Source organism: Adiantum capillus-veneris, chromosome 24 (genome assembly GCF_014529385.1).
Source record: "Adiantum capillus-veneris isolate H3 chromosome 24, ASM1452938v2, whole genome shotgun sequence".
In the NCBI taxonomy this organism is placed as follows: domain Eukaryota; kingdom Viridiplantae; phylum Streptophyta; class Polypodiopsida; order Polypodiales; family Pteridaceae; genus Adiantum; species Adiantum capillus-veneris.
The window spans coordinates 5,991,412-6,012,008 of NC_140954.1; the positions used below are offsets into that span (position 1 = coordinate 5,991,412).

Sequence of the window (20,597 nt, forward strand, 5' to 3'; positions counted from 1 at the left end):
AGAGTTAAACAATTGAAGAGATCCCATACCATAGTTACCAAAAGCAGGGTCTTCCACTTATTGAACGTGAGCTTTTGGATGCCCATTGTTTCGCTGCTGGTCGCAGCGCTTGGTGTGACATTCTTTCTCCATGTGTCCATGGCATCCGCAATACCTGCAAATTTTTAGGCAAAATTGTATTGTTAGGTGAATTTGTGGTTGAAAATCTGCGAAAGGGCTTCCTTCTGCAGCCAGGATGGCACTGCAGGTATTGGGCTGTGAGCAGGGGTGTCGAAGAAGAGGTTGAATTGCTCCTCATAGCATCTTCATGAAGGATGTGGGAGATCAGTTTCTCAATTGTGAGGCCAACAACCGATGCTTGAGTCGTTATAAAGGGGGGCCATGATGTGGGGAGTGTTGCCAAGAGCAACATTGATTGCAGGCTCTCATCCAGTTGGAGACCTGACAGGAGGGCGTTGTCAAGAAGTGTACACCATTCATCAAGAAACTTAGGTGTATCTTGTTGCTCAGAAAGAGATGCAACAAGTAGTTTCTTGAGAGTTGTGATGCGGGTGATAAGGTCCTCATGGTGACATGCAGAGTGCAAGAAGTTCCAGGTTTCAGTAGAGGTTTGACAACGCCGAACCATTTGGACCTGACGGTCACCCAAATGGAGCATGAGTTTGGCTTGTGCTTGGAAGTCCTTGGTAGTCCAATCGGCACGATCTAGACTACCAACAATTGGTTGGGGTATTGTGCCATCCATGATTTGCCACAGGGATGCTCGCTTGAGTAGTAGGGTGACTCTCGTGGCCCAAATGAGATGATTGGGGCCTATGAGTTTATGTAGATGATAACTCCTCATGATTGCAAGGATAAGAGAAGGGGGTGCACCTTGCTGAGCCATACCAGTTGTCCGAATCAACTGGCAAGGGCAAGTTGGGGCCTATGCAAGAGAAGAGGTGGTGGGTGAGAAAGCGTGCTACAGTGATACCATGTTGTGAAACAAGCACGCTTACACAAGAGAGACACACACACACACAATGACTTGCAGACACAGGCAAGAAGGAGATGATTTGATTGATTCCAAGAGGTGGATTAAATAGACGGGTGATGGCAGTTACAAGACGACCATTCCATTCTCATGGGAACGTCATGTGACTAGGTAGCCGCGGGATTTATAAAATATTTAATGATTTAATTGCCCCACACATGGTCCTCACCCCAGTTACACCCCCCTCCCCAACCCCCAAACAACACACTCATTGTATACTCTATATTGAGTCTTAGCACTAGCTGTAGTCTTTCATTTTCAGTTCAGCTTTTCTTGACTGAGGATATTATAGCAGGGAAAGGTGTCGTGCTCTCTAGAGTGGGTGCTCCTCAGTGCAGTATGCATGAAACCTCACTCCATAAAAGAAACATCACACAGGAACATGACTCAAACACAAAAGCGAAATCTGACTCAAAACACAATAAGACTCAAAACACAACTGCAGACTCAACTCAATGGAACTTGACAAGCTCAAAGAACCATACAACTTTGGCTAGCAGCACACATAGCTCCAAGCTCAGGACTCAATGTACAATGGGGTGTCAAGGATCCAATGTGCAGGGAGAGTGCCAGTGGCGTGAGAACTCTAGACTCAGGACTCAAGACTAGATGCTAAACCATACAAAAGTAGATAAAAACCCCAAACAGCTACGGACATATACAAACATGAAGAGCCACCAACAACTGCAAAATATCGACTCCAGGTAAACGTATCTCTGAACTGTGAGGTGGTGCATTGGCCACGGTGTCGATTGGACCACCACCCATATCCTTGCCACGTGTCGCAGTCACCAACTCGGCAAGAGAGTCTGTCCACTGTGAAACTCGGGCCAACTGTGACTAACTGCCTCTCCCGTTCCCGTGACACTGTAGCCCTGCTATCTACTACAGGTTGCCCACCACAAAACCACTCACCGTCTCAGTGAGAGAATAACAAAAACTGCTAAAAGATCGTAAGACTGCAAAAATGAATTACTATTGTACTGCCATGGTGAAAAGACAGTCATGCCGTCATCCCAAAGAAAGAGTTGTCACGAGAGCCGCACCCGAAGTATCAGTCTTTGGAGGTGGGGCCATCAAATCAATGGTGGAACCTCGCTGTTGGACTAGAGACTACTGGACTCTACTGTCCATAACCTGGCCGCCTGTGAAAGGAACCGCCACCTGCTATAGGGCAGAGGGTAGCACCTGTCCGGTAGTATACTGTGGACATTGAGTGGGACAGCCACAGTAGTGTGCACCAGCAACACCGTCGCAACAATGAACGGGCTACATGTGGGGCAATGGCGACAATTGAAACCCATGAGGATACTGTTGACTGTAGTACTGAACTGGAGGTTGTGTGTAGAGTCCCATAAATTGATGAGAAGGACCAGTTGTTGCAGTATCCATTCGTGGCCCGAATGTAGTCCATCCATACCCCACGCCCACCGGAGCCTGAGTCTGGACCTGTTGCATTAGTCTGCATTGGTGGCTTGAATCTAGTCCATCCATACCCCACGCCAACCAGAGCCTGAGTCTGGGTAGACCTATTTCCATGTAGAAGCATTTCTCAAAATCCTTGTACCTGTGCTTTAAGGTCTTCAATGATGTCTGACTTTATTTTCAAAGATTGTTGCAATGCGAAAATCGTAGCATCCCAATGTGAGATGGCACTCTTGGCGACCTTCAGAGATCCCTCCATAGCTACGTATGTGGCGGAGTGGCACTCGTGCGTGGAAACTAACTGTTTCGCTCCGAGCTCTATGCTGGCGATAGCATTCATGGAGTCTTGTAATATTTTCTCTGAAAGGTGTAGTAGAAAAGTAGAGTCGGATACCCCTAAAGATGATACTGGAGGACTCTCAAGTGACACAACTGGGGCGCTAGGAGTAGGTACCACTGGTGGAGTGTGAGCTGAGATAGTTGTTGCAGGTGGAGTCAGTGATATATTGGCATCAATATGGGTGAATATTGGAGAAGAAGGGATAGGAATCTCCGAGGGAGGAGCCGCTGACTTGTCATGAAGAGTGGAAGTAGAACTGGCCTAATAGAGCAAGGGGTGGAAGCAGACAGAGAGCGCCGCAGAAGATGTCTCATCTTAGTCTGTTAGCGCTTAGATATTGGCAAAGAGAGTAGAGACTCTGTTGTATCTTTCGCCACCTTTGCTTTGATCTTCTTTTTCTTAGTGATTTTAGTATCAGCATGAATGTTTAGAGATTTCCTTTTCCCTTGCACACTTCGTGTATCCTCATCCACTTTGTCAGGGGTAACATGTATATTTATGACCCACGTCAAAAGAGGTGTTGTGAAACATTTGAAGCTGAACTGCACAAACCTCACGTGGGCCCAAAACCTTTTGGTCCTAGATTATAATGATGAAAAAAGAATTTGGTGAAATCCACAGGATTGGGTTTGCATCAAACAGTAAAGACCGTCCCAATGTGGAAATGTAGTGGGCAATTCACATTTTCCCTTATCTTTTTTGGCATCTCTAGCCAAAAAGTAGTATCTAAAGATTGCCAGAAGCTGTTTGTTTCTTTCATAATCTGGGTGATCCGTACTGAGCATCTCTTGACATGCATGAATTGTGACATCCTTAGAAAGCTGAGAGAAGGTTCATGTAGAAGGCTTCACATATGGAAAGGCGGTCATACCCATAGCATGGCCTAGCCGTGTAGCAGTGAGTTTGTGGCCCCTTACCTTGGAAAAATTGTTTAAAAGATAATGTATCATCTGTATAGGAATAGTAGTTGGTAGATCACCCGACCTGTGCTGTGAGACCCAGAGTCTATAGGGCCTTGGAGAGGATTTCGCTTAGAGATGGTCAAGGCGGTTATAGATAAACCAAAGAGAATTGTGTGTGATTTTTAGATGTAGCCGGCCGACTGATCTCATGAGTGATGATTTGATGATTGCTTTTCTTTTTACCTGCTTTCATATTGGTCCCTTTGGAAGCGTCCGATTCAAAGGTGGCTTCACTTTCGTCGCTGGGATCACTGGAAGTGATGTCATCCAAATCATGGCAACTAGTTTTTGAGTCATCCTCCTCCTCAATAGAACTCAGTGGCTATGATGGCTTCCTTATTAATCCTGCCTTTCTGGAATGTTTGCTGCTACCCGCCATGGGAAATGTAAAACTTCTACCACGTGCAACTGATGTCTATGAAGCCACACACTCACTGAGGTTGTCACCAAATTCAAAGCATAGAGAAATGTTTAGACACTCAAAATTGCTATGAAGAAGGTAGTCCCTCAATTGCATACATGTTTGTAAAGTACAGATCCACAATTGCATACATATTGGCAACTCTGCAATTTCTCTCTACAGATAACTGGGTGTGTTTGTGCGAAGCGGGAGAAGCCGAAGACGGATAATCAAGGAGGACTCGAGGTTGTCTAGGAGGGGAAGGGAGCGGTGAGGGATTGATTAGGAGTGAGTGGGGTAGGTAGGCAAATTAGGGAGGGCAAGCAAGTTGGTGAGGTTCGGCAGGAATTAGGGTAGAGGGGCAAGATGTTTGTAATTAGGGCTGCTTTGGAGGGGAAACAAATTATTTAGGTAGCGGTGAATAAGGGAATGGGGAGGGAAGAATTTGGAAGGGCGGCAAATTGAGGGGAGGGCAAATTGGAAAGGGGGAAGGGACAAATTGGGAAGGGGGAAGGGACAAATTGAGAGGGCAAATTGGAAAGGGGGAAGGGACAAATTGGGAAGGGAGAAGGGAATGAGTTGGGGGGAGGGCGAATTTAGAAGGGGGAGGGGCGAATTGGGTAGGGGGACGAATTAGGAAGGGGGAAGTTCCAAGAGTACAGAGGTAGACTCTACTTGAGGAGAGTCGTTGAAGAGCCTTCTTGCCTCTCTATCCTAGTAGCAGTAGCAACAAACTCCTCAAGAGTGGCTTCAGGAGTTCACCGCCTCATATCTTCCCCTATCCTCCTCTGTACCTGATTCTTCAACCACGCCAAGGCCCCCTACTGTGTCTGAGGATTTACCCTTTGAGGAGCTTCCACAAGATTGGTTACAAGAAGAGTATGCTGATTTTCACATAGATCAGACCCCGACCCATGATATTTCAAAGCTGCAAGAAGCGGGTCAGTCTTCATCCTCTGATGCACCCTCACCATCGACACCTCCGGACCCGGTCAGAGAAGTCAACCTAGGCGACCCTGACAACCCTCAGCACATCCTCCTAGCCTCTTGGTTATGGGATCATCCCACGCTTCTCGATAAGGTAGTCTCATTTATGTACTCCTTTAAAGATGTTTTTGCCTGGTCTTACAAGGATTTGGAAGGAGTCCCACCAAAACTGGGTGTCCATACTATCCCTCTGGTTGAAGGGGCTAAGCCAATCAGAGGCCGGGCTTACAAGATCAACCCTAAGTATGCCGAAGCTGTCAAGAAAGAGTTAGAAAAGATGCAAGAAGCAGGGATCATTGTGCGAGTGGAGCACTCTGAGTTAACTATCCCAGATGGTTTTCCCACCCCCTTCACTGAGCGTGTGCTTGAAGATGTGGTAAGACACGTACTATACAATTTCATGGATGGCTTCAGTGGTTAGAATCAATTAGGCATCCATTCGGGTGATCAGATCAAAACGACTTTTGTGACTACATGGGGCATTTTCATTTACACCAGAATGTCTTTTGGGCTAAAAATACTCCGCCATCTTTCAATCGTACAGTATATGGCCTTTGCTTACAAATCATCTTCACATCTTCATGGACAATTTTTCAACCTTCTCGGGTGCTCAATGTTCGACAGCAGTGTAGCATCTAGAAGAGGAACACCTCGCCCTAGCTCTTAGTCGTCTTTCTCGAGTGCAGAGAGGCACGGTTGAAGCTCAATCCAAACAAATGCCACTTTTTGGTCAGTGAAGGTACATTGCTAGGCCATACGGTATTTGCTAAAGGCTTAGCACCAGACCTAAAGAAGATAGTCGCTATATTCAGGTTGCCTCCTCCCATCAATCCCAAAGGTGTTCAAAGCTTTGTAGGCCATACAGGGTATCATTGCTGATTCATTAGGATGTATGCTGATGTTGCCTAACCCCTGACCCGTCCGATCAGTGCTGCTATATCATTTCAATGGTCCACAACTGAAGCTCAATTGAGCCTTTGCTTACCTGAAAAAGCACCCGATTGAAGCTTCGATTTTGGTAGCCCCTGCATGGTCTCTAACTTTCCATGTATGTACATACTGATGCTAGTCAGATAGTTGTGGGAGCCGTCCTCACTCAGCCTAGCAAGGAATTTAATCTTAATCGTTCTGTGCATTATGCAAGAATGCTTAATTTGATTCTCTTGTGAATGAATAAAGTACAAGGTTGGTGCATGCGTTAGCAAAGTGATATATATATATATATATATATATATATATATTTATGGGGTATTCAGTAAGGGTTCCTGCATGGTATCATGTGAGTGTACAATATGGGGTTTTGTAAGGCAAAAAAGGAAGAGTCTACAAAGGGAAGTCCCATATATAGGGGTAAATAAGGCAGTTCTGGTGCATGCATGTGACATTTCCCTAATCTTACTAGTGAATCTATGTGCGCAAGAGGGGCATGGTGGCATTGGTCTAGGATGTTGGAGCAGACATTTGAGAGGCATTTCAACTATAGACTCCGGATAATGTGGGAAATCTTTGGGAGGCATTGGTCTAGGATGTTGGAGCAGGCATTTGAGAGGCATTTCAACTGTAGACTCCGGATCATGTGGGAAACCTTTGGGAGGCATTTTTAGAGCTACTATAGGGCAGAACCTGAGTGGGTGCGCAAAATGGCCAGCTGACAAGAAATGGGGCAGCCTCGACCCCCTGTCCAAGTTTGGGTGGGGATTGATCTCCAACCAGCTCATGCGCGTTACTAATTTGAACCCATTACTAAACGCTCTAACTGACATGGGCTTCACTTTTTATAAATAAGTGTGTAATGCATGCGTGCCCATCCCCAAAAGTGACGGGCAGGCATGCAGTTGGTGTGTATCCAGCCTAATAAGCTGGTGATTTGGAATTTTGGGCTCATAGTAGTTGAGGAAATGGACGGCTTTCATCATTCGATAGTTGTATGTAGCCTGTACGCTCACCTGACTTTGCGTGGAGATAAGTGGCAACCTGCAACATTACCGCTTCATGGCTGCGCTACTGTCCCGCGCTGCTCCGAGCTCGACTTTAAGCTCTTATGGAGCCGCAAACAGGACATCACTCTTTGCTTTCAGCCTTGGCAAGCTCCATGGGCAGCGAGCACCGTTCAATGTATATTATGCATCCAGAAGGGCCGACATATGGAAGTTCTCAGCAATGGTGGAATCAGCAATGATGGAAGCCAGTCGGCCAGAGCACGAGCAGAGTGCTTTAACAAAAGAAGCAATTCTTCAAACAAGAGCGGACGAGAAGGATGATGATATGTTTAATTGGAATGATGAGTGGTATCCTGTTGCCGTGGTTGATAATCTTGACAGAAGGATCCCAACTGCAGTCACAATCATGGGGAGAGATCTTGTTGTGTGGTGGGATAGAAATGGAGAGAGTTGGCAAGTATGGGAGGATAAGTGTCCCCACAGACTTGCACCACTCTCTGAGGGCCGAATCAATGAAAAGGGTGAATTGCAGTGCTCCTACCACGGCTGGTGTTTTGCTGGTTGCACCGGAAGCTGTACTTTTATCCCTCAAGCTCCACCAGATGGTGCTCCGGTACTCCAAAAGATTCCTTATTTGATTACCAGGCTTTTTGTTTGCCTTGTTGTGAAGTGTTCTCTTGTTGGTTGCGTTTGCCCCTGTTTCATAAATTCATAGACATGCACATGAAGATTTGATGTTGTTGTAGCTGCTTGAACGTGCCAATCAATGGCTATCCGTAGTCTCTAGGTATCCTTTGTGTCTCCGCTTCCACTGTTCATGGGCTGTTATCTTTGCACCTGCATGTCTGATAGTGTGTAAATCAACATTTTAAGGGTCAGCTACGTTTCAAAGGAGAATAATTGTGGATGTTGCACATAGAAAATTGCTCTTCATTCCTCGACTGCCAAAGCCATCTTTGAGATCACCAAAGGAGCTGACGGAGATTTCTCTTGTTCAAAATCGAGACAAGATTTTCAGTCTGGTTCATTGGTGGAAGTCTTAGATGTTGCGGAGCTCCTAGACATGGAAGAGATTTTCAAGGTTTTACTTTCAGCATCTTTCGAGGCTCATGATGCAAGAGCAAGCTCCCGTTGGCTTACATCCACATCCATTAGATTTAGAGCTCCATCCCCGTCATCCCTCCCCCTCGGCAGTCTTATTTGTTTTGTAGCAGGTTTATTTAAAGCACTTTTGTCCTTTTGGTTGGATACCCAGAGGACACACACATTTACGCTGTTTTGTCTCATTGGCCGAATTTGAACTCTGGATGACACTAAGTGGGCTTTCTTTCCTTCTCTCTCTCATGAGCGCGCGCACAGTCACAGACACTCTCTTCTCAAGACCTCATGTGTGGTTTGCTGGGGCAACTAACTGGGGCAACTAACTAAGTTACACTACTTGGGGGTGATTCTACTTGCTGATCTGCTTTTGTCTACAGACCACACCGCCACTTTGTGTTTCTTTCGCTTCGTCTATGGAGGCTCTTTCTTCGTATATGCTTCATTTTCTGCATCACTACCTTGGATGAGGCTTATCACTTTCAAATCCCCACTTTTTCTGACGTTGCAGCAGCTCTCTTGTTCGTACTTTGAAGTCTGATAGGTAGTGGTAAAGCTGCAATACATTTGGTGACTCCAAAAGTTCACACTCTTCCATCCACTTTGTATCCATAGGTGGATAGTTCTTGAACTTCACCAAATAGCGTCTTGCAACCTGTCTCTTAACTTTTCTTTCCTTATGTGCCAAAATTTGCTTAGGTACCAAGATCTCATCAAGTTCATCAACTTTTGGCTGATTTTCATCTGGCATATCTTCTAGCACATCACCCACAAAAGGTCTTAGGAGACTCACGTAAAACGCATTATGAAGCTTCCAAGTGTCAGGCAATTTCAGCCTATAAACAACATCGCTGATCTTATCAAGTACTTGAAAAGGCCCATAATAACGCATGCTGAGCTTCAGAAACAACCTTACCTTGCCCTTCATTTTCTTTAACCTTGCCTTTTCAAACCGTAAAAGTACCCAATCACCAGGTGAAAACAGCAATTCACGACGGTGACGATCAACAACCGTTTTCGACTTTGCCTGAGTCTTCTCGAAGGCAAGCTTGATCTTCTTATACATTTCATCCATATTCTTAACATAACGATCTGCTTCGAAAATTTTGTCCTTTGTGTGCAAAATGGGAGGAACCTTTTTGCCTCCTTCAACAATCTCAAAGGGTGCCTTGCCTGTTGACGAATTCACCGTATTGTCGTATGCATACTCAAGCATAGGTAGATACTGTTCCCACTTGCCCTTATTATTTGGCACATAATACTTCAACAAATCCAAGAATTAGCCTCTTGTGACTCTCCATCAGTTTGTGGATGAAATGAGGATGAAAACTTGAGCGTGGTGCCCATGTTTTCAAACAAGCCTCTCCAAAACAGGCTCGTCATACGAGGATCACGATCACTAACAATAGACAGTGGCATACCATGGTACTTGAAAACATTGTACATAAACATAAACAACCGTGCCATCTGGTCATATTTTATCTTTTTTCTGATAGGAATAAAATATTAAAATGGGCTTGCTTGCTGAACCTGCAAATAATGTTCCATATAGAATCATTCCTTGTCGGCGTTCTTGGATGATCAAAGATAAAATCCATAGCAATGCTTTCCCATGGCTTATGTGGAATAGGCATTGGCTGTCTGAGGTACCAAACCAGCCTCTGATCCCACAACGACCTGGGCCTCGACCCACGATCTTCACAGCGGAGATGGTAAAAAAGGCCATCGACCGTCTACAGCACCGCGGGTCTTCAGATCACAATGTGAGCACCTCATTTTACGCGCTGTACATGTATTCAAGGGGGCTGTAGGGGAGGGCTTCTCAGAGGAGTTGACTTGGTCGGAGTTGGCACACCATTGTGCCAATCCACAAGTCTAGGGACACCTTGGACCAAGGGAATTACAGGATTATCATGATAGGCCATAGAATGGCCAAATTTTTTCGATTTAATGCTTCTGTTAGTGCTAGGCTTCATTATGGCTGAGTCTGCCCTTGATCTCCGGATTCATGACAGAAACTCAGTATGCTGAACTTTGTGTTGATGTATGCTCATATGTGCGTGCGTGTGGTGTGTGTTGTGTTGGGGAGCATATGTTAGTACCTAGTTCTACACCCACTATTGGGCACTGACGACGTTGTGTGTGTGTGTGTTGTGTGTTGTGTTGGGGAGCATATGTTAGTACCTAGTTCTACACCCACTATTGGGCACTAACGACGTTAGTGGGGATGTGATGGTATTTAGTCAATACTATGCATGATGGATCTGATGGTTATATTGTCTTGTGGGTGACTACCATGGGTGTATACCTTGCACTTTCCTTCAAGGGTGAATCTGGGCTTATCCTGGATTCATCTAGGTATACATAGAATGGCCAAACTATATGGGGCAATACTTGAGGCTGAGCTCAACTTATATGGAGAAAATGAGGGCCTACGGGCTTCCAACGAGGTAGGGTTCAGGACCTTCTCCATCGACCACATCTTCGTTTTGCGCTGCCTCATTGATGGGGCAAAGGTGCGAAAGAAGAAACTTTATTGCTGCTTTGTTGATTTCCGCAAAGCATTTTTTGATACAGTCCCATGGGAGAGACTCTTTCGGCGGCTTCAGAGTCTGGGGGTACTATCAGAGATGATGTGGGCCATTTATGCTCTCTATGAGAGAGTGACTGGGAGGGTTCGTTGTCCAGGCAGCTTGTTAGAGTCTATTGCGAGCACCAATGGTTTTAAGCAAGGATGCCCCCTCGCCCCGACCCTCTTTGGATTCTGCATCGACGAGATCTCTGATTACATCTTACGAGCGGGAGGAGTAGGAGCTGACCTAGTAGGTACCCTACCCTAGTCCACATCTGCTATAGGTTGATGACATGGCTTTGATTTCAGAGTCACCAGAGGGTTTACAGAGCCTTTTGAGTGCCTTGGATGAGTTAAGAGGATTGACAGTGAACCTTGGGAAGACCATGGTCATGATCTTCCACACCTCTAGATCAGTTCGGCGAGCAACCACTTTTACAGCAGCAGCAGGCCTAGTTGAGGTGGCCATCTCCTACGTCCACCTGGGAGTCACCTTCACTAGCACAGAGGGACCCTTCTCCATGGCACATGCTGCCATTGACAGACTCACCCGAGGATATGTAGCTTTGTCCATGTTAGAGCGGAGATGTCATCTGGCACACTTTCAGGAGCCCCGCACGAAGGGCTGGCTATTTGATACATTAGTGACTTAGTCACCCCAATCCTGATGTACGTAGCAATAGTGTGGGCACCCAGATTGACAGATAGCTAGTGGGCACGGATCGAGAGACCATAGGTATATATGATCTCTTGCTTGTTTCGAGGCAAGCACATAGTGCCACATGACATCATCAAGGCAGAGCTTGCCCCCCCATGGTAGTGGAGGCACTCTTTTAGACGATTTGCTTTATCCAGAGAGTAAGAGAGCTCCCGACCGACAGACTCACATAGCGAGCATTTGAATCAGTCATACAGATAGCAGAATTTGGATATGAGAGAGCTTGTTACACACAAGTTAGAGCATGGTTCGGAGCACATTGCCTTGATCTTGAGAGCTTGCCACCTTTCCAGTATGACCCGATTCACCCGAGGTTCATCTTTGACGCAGTGAGAGAAACATAGTGCTCCGACAGGATCTTTGGCAGCTATATATCAGAAAGACTTGGATCACATCTCCCCTTCAACGGAAGATGTCACATTGCAGAGAACATTTCCTTACCAAATTGGAGGACGGGTTTATACAACAACCACTCTATATGGACATCTACATACCACAGCTCACGAGTAGCAATTGGTCAACTCAGAGTATCATCACACATGCTAGAGATAGAGGTGGGGCACGCTCATGACATTCCTAGGGAGGAGAGAGTCTGCCGAGTATGTAGAGAGGAGGTGGAGAGTGAGGAGCACTTTGTTTGCAGATGCAAAGCTTATGATGATATTAAAGGCAAATATGAGTCACTTTTCAGCGGGCAGCCTACCCTCCGCGAGATCATGCTCTCTTGAGATTAGAGAAAGTTGGGGCGCTACCTGCTGGAGATAGACACACACAGAGATACACTTCTACAACCACCTAGAGAGACGGGGGGGGGGGGGGGTGGGGAAGTCACAGCTTACAGATTTTTTCCAGAGGACCACACCCCCTCCACTCTTAGATCCACCGAGGGGAGTGACTCTCTAGCAGGCTGAGACGAGCCGGGCCAGACGACGCAGACGTGTTATTGGATGCCAGGCCCCACGACTCCACCGCAGACGGATTGAGGAGATCCAGACCCGAGCGCGTTGAGCTGCTGAGGAGAAACGAGCCCAGATGAAGGCTCACCTTGTTGCGTTCATTCGAGCAGCGCCTTGCTCACGATCCTCCCATGTACCACATTTTACACCCTCCTATTGGCACAGGATGGAGCTAGCTAGCTTAATGCAATTGCATGGTTGTACTAACTTAGCATATAGACATGGTTGTACTAACTTAGCATATAGACATGCACATACCCCTAGTACTAGAGCTTCATTCCCCCCCATAGATCCCATCGCAAACCAAGGTTTTTATCCTTTTTCTTATATGTACCAGTTTGGATTGTTTTGTTTCCGATGGATGGAGGACATATACACACGTATATTTGATTTGTCTCATAGCCTGACTTCGGCCTCACATAGACGTTAAAATTCTCTCTCTCTCCGCCCTGTTAGTGTGTCCTCATCACCATACCCCCATTATCGCCATACCCCCATTTTACAATTTGTAACACGAGATTGTATCCCACTTGCCTACTTACTAGCTTCATTACCTTGGATTGTTTTAGAATTTAGCATGTTTTCTCTTATGCTTTATGCCACAAAAGTGATGACATGGCACTAGGATACGTCAACCTAACAAAAAAGGGAACAGAGAAAGAGATTGCAAGCTGATGACCTGGCATTCCGTGAACCGTGGAGGAATTTTTGTGTGCTAATGTGGTAGTTCCGGCCGGCGGTCATTAGCAGTGTGAAACCCTTAAATTTGGCGCCCTATATTTTAGCAATGGCTTTTAGGGTTAGCACCAACTTATTGTAACAGTTCCTTTTGGGCCTCAAATTATTTAAATATGAGCCTTGGGGGTCATGTCTTATAGATTAGTGCATGGTTGCATATCTATAGAGTGATTCCCCAGCAGTTGTACTTTGTGGATTATTTAACATAAAAGAAATACCAAAAGGGGCGCTAGACTTTGGGGCCAATGATTCTAGAGTGGAACTCTGCCACTCCGTGTCTCTCGTCTATGGTGGGGTGTTCTCTCTTTCAAGTTCAAGTGTTTAAAGTTTTAGTTCTGCTTGTGTGTAGCTGGGAGATAATTGCATTGTCAGTGCCAAGCGGGTTACAGTGGTATCAGAGCTTGAGACGATTTTTTTTATACAGAGGATCCGGTTTGACTTTTTGCAGCCCATGCCATAGATTCTGATAGAGAATCCAATCAAGAACAAGAATAAGTTTTTTTCGAGAAATTGCTTTTGAGAAGAAGCTTTCTATAGAAGATTGCTTTAGAGAAAGTGCTTTTTAGAAGGAGGTGCTTTTTGGGAAGAAGGTGCTCTTTGCAAGAGTGCTTTTTTTGTCATGGGCACATCTAACCCTATGTGCATGTGGACAAGATGTAACTCCTATTTTTAGGGTTTAGGACAGCCTAGGAAGTGTTTTGGCACCCTTGTGCGCTTGCATGCAGGACATGCATGTCCAGGCACTTTAGAGTAGCTGCATACCCTCCGATTGCACTCTCTAGTGTCTGCTAGGTGTAGGCACTAGGGAGTGTTTGCATTATAGGACTCTAAACCATTAGTTATCTGGCCTGGTAGGTTAGCTCTAAGAGCACAATGAATTGCCTGTGCCTGGCGGTGGTCCATACCAATGAAGATAGCACAATATTTGTTGCCAAGCCAAGATCGAAGAGGTGGCATATGGGAAACCAGGTATGTGACCAGAAACATGCCCATAAATAAGATCCATATAATCAAGTGTCCAATGACCATAGACGCACATAGGCGTGCACACACACATACACGCGCGCTCCATGAATGCTACTCAGCCCTAACATGTTTTACTTGGTGTGTCTTTGCATGTAGTAAGGTACACGGTACATACTGCAGATCCAACTACCTTGCATTTCAAAGGGTCTTCTTTTGGCCTTGAGGTTTGCAAGGTCTCATGCAAACCTCAAGGTCCGCCAGAATCCCAAACTAGTATACGAGAGGCCTTGGGGATCTTGTTGTCACCATCAAATATCAGAAGAAGAATCTAGCAGTTTGGGCGCCTTCTAAAATCAGTTGAGTGACCTAAATTGTGTGTAGACCATAATGCATAATGATGCAATGACAGGATGATTTGCATACATGCTTGCGATGATTACCTAAACTTTCATGTTGTCTACAAGTGACTTTCCTCTTCTTTTAATGGGAGGGAATGTCACCGATTTGGCCCATTTACATGTACGGGGGTGATCATTTGCAGCTATATGCATTTTGTCATGGCTCCTGAAATTTTACAGGGCGCCTGGAAGAGAGAGAAGGGGTTGAGCAGATGAACAAAGCACGTAGGGCGACCATCAATCTGGTAAGTGCTTACAGGAAAGGAGGACACTTGGTGGTCCATACTATGCAACTGGAGTTCTTGCATGGCAGGTAGTTGAGTGATTTCTATAATCAGCCATCGCCTTGCGTTGGGGCTGATCCAACACAGTTATAACAGGCGCCCTAGTTTGGGCAGGTCAGACAGCCACCATCTGCATTTTCGTTTGTAGGTGTATTGATGCCAACAGAAGGCATCCTTAGGCGACCTCTCCAGCCCTCCATGACGCTGCAGGATTGCATACTCAGCCATCTCCATCTGCGTTCTGGTGCAGCCAGATAGTAGCCACTTAGACCTATTCCGATAACCAGAAAACTGGCAGAAGAAGAGGCAAGAAGCAGCCGCCCAAAGCCTGTGATTCAGATCAGTCCAAGGGTTATCAGTTTATAGCAAAGAAGGACAGAGATCCAAAACTCCTAGTCCTTATAAACCAGGCCCAGGATATGCCTCCCCTTAAGAGTTGCTTGGAACCGCCAGGTATAGGCTATAGCGAGTTTGGACTCTGGAGTCTTGAGAGACTGGATGGTGGATGCCCAATTCGTCATGGGATAACTTTGATCTTATAGGACTGGATGCCTCCCATACACTCACAAAAGCTATTTATTGATGTATTGTCACGTGACACATCTAACCTATGTGCACGTGGACAAGCTACTTCATGACATGGGTTCGGTTCAGTTTAGTTCAGTAAAATTAGGAAGTGTTTGGCACTTTTATGAGTCCGTTCGCAGACTGTGCATGTCCAGGCACTTAGATTAGATGCATATCCTTTGGTTGCACACAACATGAACATCAGATTTCCATCAGAACCCATCAGGAGCATTTTACAGTGCATAGACCTATTTTCCCTATTTTTGACATTTTTCACTTATTATTTTTAAGCGACTTTTGTTGGGAACTGGGTAGGGCAATTTGACTAAGTGAATATATAAGAAAAACCTAGCGCTAGCAATTCTTGCAGAAGAGGCAGCAGGAGCACTTGCTCAACAGGCAACTTCTCAGCAGGACCCCCAATATGCTCTAGCGTTTTTGGACAAGATCAGCTCGGCAGCAGAGCAGAAGACAGATCAACCTAGCGTTAGTAGCAGATCAGCCCTAGCGTTAGCAGATTTCCCCGCATTACACCAAATCAGCCTAGCGTTTTTGGAGCAGCATAACAGCCAGCGTTTTGCGTTTTGCAGTTCTGTTGCGACAAGGCATCAAGAAGGATCAGCATTTTCAGTTTTCAGCAGTCAGACATAGCAGAAGAAGTCCTAAACCTGGCAGACCTCACCTTCCCACAACAATTCCTCGCCCACAGTCAGATCCACCGAAGCTTGCAGATTCAGCCCGGAAAACGCAGATTTCAGCATGTGCATTTTCAGCGCGTCGTCGTCGCATCGTCGCCATCGACATCATCACTGACATAAGAGTCATAATTCAGCAGATAAAGATTTGCAGATTTCAGCCCTTAGCATTTTCAGACTTCAACCTGTCTCGTCGTTGTCCTCATCGTTGGCAAGTCCAAAGCATTGTAGAGATTTGTGCAATCAATAGTAGACCGCTCTCGCCATAGAGAGTGGGGCCTTTGGAGGAGGGTTTTGACAACACTCTGGTGTCATATTCTTCTCTCTCTATCTCTCAGTCTCAGTACCTTCATTCATATTGTTCACCACTTTGTTTGTGTCCATTGCACTCTCTCACTAAAGGAACGGAAGGCTTTCCCTTCCGTAAGTAAAAGGAACCCTTGAGCACAGTTCGGAGCACTCATCTTGAGCAAAGTTGAACATTCACTTCCGCTGCACCTTACATTGGTATTAGAGCTTTGGCAGTGTTTTGTATTACTCAAGGAAAGAACCACAAGAACCACATAATTTTTTTTTTACTACAAGACACAAAAAGCTTTGCCAAATCCTTTTGAAACACCACAAGTCCAATAGGAGTAGACCCTTGGGAATTTACTAGCCGTCGCCCACCTAAGAGACTATGTCACATAGGAGCAAAACCCTGTCAAAGCACGGATTTACAGCACACGCCGACCAATGCAGATGAAGACAAGAGCCTCTCCTTTCACAATCAAGCATCACAAACCCATAACTTCAACATCAATTCCACAATTCATAGATACATGCCCTCCCAATCTGCCTATACACAATTTGCCACTAGGCTGCCATAGCCATAACCCTGCAGAGAACTAGTCGTAACCTGATGAGCACAACTCCAATTGGGGCACTTTAAAGCTTGAGAAAAAGCTTGAAAAATGACTGGCGATAAAGCTGAAGATGACCAAAATTGATTCCATACGCGGCCATGAGCAAAATTGACGCGAACAGAGAGCTGTCCCAGCACGACTACACGTAGAGAAGGCTAGTCCGGGCAAAAAATTGCATCCAAAAGCATCAAGAAGCCACAACGACCCAAAACCTGCAAATTTCTGATGTTTGGCTGAACTTTTTGAAGTTTGTACATGAGTTTTAGTTATATACAAGTCTCACTTCAAAAAACTCGCTCACGGGCACTTACAACAGCCCAACAGCTGTCACTAGACTAGCGACTTGCAGTGCATGTACATGTGCTTGCTAAACCAAGTTAAAAATCTCACAAAAAGAAAGCCCATACACACTTTTGACATCGGGCCTCGTGTCCGTATGTACAAATTTACAAAAAACGGGGTTCTCAAAATGCGCGCAACAATGTAACTCAAGTCCTTCTGGACGTGTCCATTCCTAATCGTGTTTTTGAAGAGTGACTGGAAACCCAAGAAAGAAGGGCTTGTCCAGCCTCCCCTTGTGCCTCTTTTCACTCATTGAGAGCGGACCGTGCACTTAGCGGCCGACCAATCGACGTGAGGTGGGAAAAAGCAACCTTGGTGTGAGCGCAAGGCTGCCAAGGGGTGCGCCCGCGGAAAAGAGAACAACTCGGGTGAAGAGAAGATCCTTCTCTAACACAGATTGCAAGCTAAAGAAGAATCTCAGGACCCTCAAGAACCTCAAGAACCCAAGAACCCAAGACCCACAAGAACCCAAGTTCCTCGTGAACTTAAGAACCCAACACGTCAATGGATGGTCATCACTCGAAGCGGAATGGATGCTTTGCATGGAGGTGGTGAGTATGGGAGTGGCGAAGAAGAGTTTTCCTCACCAGAAGGTTTTTTCGACCCTTCCTCTTTCCCATCTACGCCAAGGATTGCACTAACTCTTATGGAGGCTTTCGACAATATGATGATGGACAGGAATTTAGAACGCGAAGCACGAACAACAGAAAGAATGGCCGACTTTGAGCGTGAGGGAGAGCACGAGCAAGCACGCTTGGAGGTCGCAGAAAGAAAAGCAGAAATATAGCGTGAACACGAAGAAAGAATGGCAGCCATAGAGCATGAGCACAACGAAAGGAAAGCCGCCTTGTTCCAATTCTTTTCTCAAGTGCAGGCACAGATGCAAGAGATCCGAGAAAAGGAGACTCTCTCAGTCTCTTCTTCTCCAAAGCATGACACACAAGATTTGCATGATGATAAGCATGATGATTTGAATGATAATGATGAGCATGATGAAATGGATGACAATGACAAGCATGTTGATTTGCATGATGATAAGCATGATGATTTGAATGATAATGATGAGCATGATGAAATGGATGACAATGACAAGCATGATGATTTGCATGATCAAGATGTGATTTCTCACAAGTATGAAGATTTGCATGAAGATGATGTGATTGTTCACAAGGATGATGTTCTAGTTGATACTTTTTCTAGTGAAGCTAACCTCATTGTAGATTCGATCCATCACAAAGAACTGTTCTTGGCTTTCGAGTCGAGGTCCACAGAACCCCCACAGGAAGATTCGATCAATCAAGAAGATCCGATCTTGGCTCTCGAGCCTAGGTCCAAAGAAACCCCCCCCCCCCCGGAAGTATTATGTGTTCGCATGATTAGTTAGCACACATTGATCGCGTATTTTATTCATGATCGTTTCCTGTATTTTAGTCAGCGTCTTTATGTGATCCCTTTTCATAGGCATGCCATATTGTACGTTGAGGACGATTCAGTCATGAATGAGCACGGATGTATGCGGATTGTTCATGAAAAGATGAAATGTTTGTACCCAAGGAATTCACATTCAATGTCTCTTCCTTGGCATGACACAGTCTCAAAAAGAGCACAAGAAGGATTGAGCATCAAGCATAGGCATTTTCATTGTGATTTGCCACATTTGATTGATTTAGGTCAGAAAGTCAAGATTCGACCCCATTGTTTGCGTGTGTTTGATGAACGGTTTGGCACTCTGTCACTTTGTTCATCTGCATTGCATACACAGTTTTTTCGTAAGACTAGAATTTTTCCAGTCACTTACATGGAATGGGTATGTTCATGTTTTTGTGTTGGAAGTGGTTTCAGGAAGTTTTATCCTCAGACATTCTTGAAGACGGTAGACGCATGACTATCGACGAAGTTGAAGCATCGAAGGAGCCACAAAAGACTTTGTGTCGCTTTCGGCGCGGCCCAAAGAAGCAAGCATTGCAGACCTTTATAAAGTTCAAGTATCGCATGACCCACGCTTCAGAGTGGGCCGGCGAAGAGTCCTTTCTAGGATTCCAGATACTGCTGACGATCTCCCTAGACGCCATACAGTTCGGTACCAGTACCTCACTTTGAAAAGGAGGGGATGTCACGTGACACATCTAACCCTATGTGCACGTGGACAAGCTACTTCATGACATGGGTTCAATTCAATTCAGCTCAGTTAGATTAGGAAGTGTTTTGGCACTTTTGTGAGTCTGTTCGCAGACCGTGCATCTCCGGGCACTTAGATTAGATGCATATCCTCTGGTTGCACACAACATGAACATCAGATTTCCATCAGAACCCATCAGGAGCATCTTTACAGTGCATAGACCTATTTTTCCTATTTTTGACATTTTTCACTTATTATTTTTAAGTGACTTTTGTTGGGAACTGGGTAGGGCAATTTAACTAAGTGAATATATAAGAAAAACCTAGTGCTAGCAATTCTTGCAAAAGAGGCAGCAGGAGCACTTGCTCAACAGGCAACTTCTCAGCAGGATCCCCAATATGCTCTAGTGTTTTTGGACAAGATCAGCCCGGCAGTAGAAGCAGTAGACAGATCAGCCTAGCGTTAGCAGCTTGCCGCAGCAGATCAGCCCTAGCGTTAGAAGATTTCCCTGCATGACACCAAATCAGCCTAGCGTTTTCGGAGCAGCATAACAGCCAGCGTTTTGCAGCTCCGTCGCAACAAGGCGTCAAGAAGGACCAGCGTTTTCAGTTTTCAGCAGTCAGACACAGCAGAAGAAGTCCCAAACCTCGCAGATCTCACCTTCCCGCAGCAGTTCCTCGCCGCACGGTCAGATCCATCGAAGTTTGTAGATCCAGCCCGGAAAACGCAGATTTCAACATATGCGTTTTCAGCGTGTCGTTGTCGCATTGTCGCCATCGACATAGAGTCAGAATTCAGGAGATAAAGAGTTGCAGATTTCAGCCCTTAGCATTTTCAGATTTTAGCCTGTCTCGACATCGTCGGCAAGTCCAAAGCATTGTAGAGATTTGTGCAATCAATAGTAGACCGCTCTTGCCATAGAGAAGGGGGCCTTCGGAGGAGGGTTTTGACAAAATTTTGGTGTCGTATTCTTCTCTCTCTATCTCTCAGTCTCAGTACCTTCATTCACAGTGTTACCACTTTGTTTGTTTCCATTAACACTCTCTCACTAAAGGAACGGAAGGCTCTCTCTTCCGTAAGTAAAAGGAACCCTTGAGCACAGTTCAGAGCACTCATCTTGAGCAAAGTTCAACATTCACTTCCACTGCACCT

The 20,597-nt window shown here is 45.6% G+C and overlaps 1 protein-coding gene and 1 pseudogene across 1 annotated transcript in view; one reads left to right on the forward strand and one right to left on the reverse strand.

Annotated features, from left to right (window-relative positions):
• The window catches only part of LOC147425873 (uncharacterized), a 1,012-nt pseudogene extending 126 nt beyond the window's left edge, over positions 1-886 (reverse strand).
• A 6,177-nt stretch (positions 887-7,063) lies between these two features.
• Positions 7,064-20,597, forward strand: part of LOC147425874 (protochlorophyllide-dependent translocon component 52, chloroplastic-like) — a 103,720-nt gene continuing 90,186 nt past the window's right edge. The window contains exon 1 of the mRNA XM_086498365.1: positions 7,064-7,700. Coding sequence (XP_086354491.1) covers positions 7,140-7,700 — 561 coding nt within the window. The 5' untranslated portion in view covers positions 7,064-7,139. The remainder of the gene's footprint in view (positions 7,701-20,597) is intronic.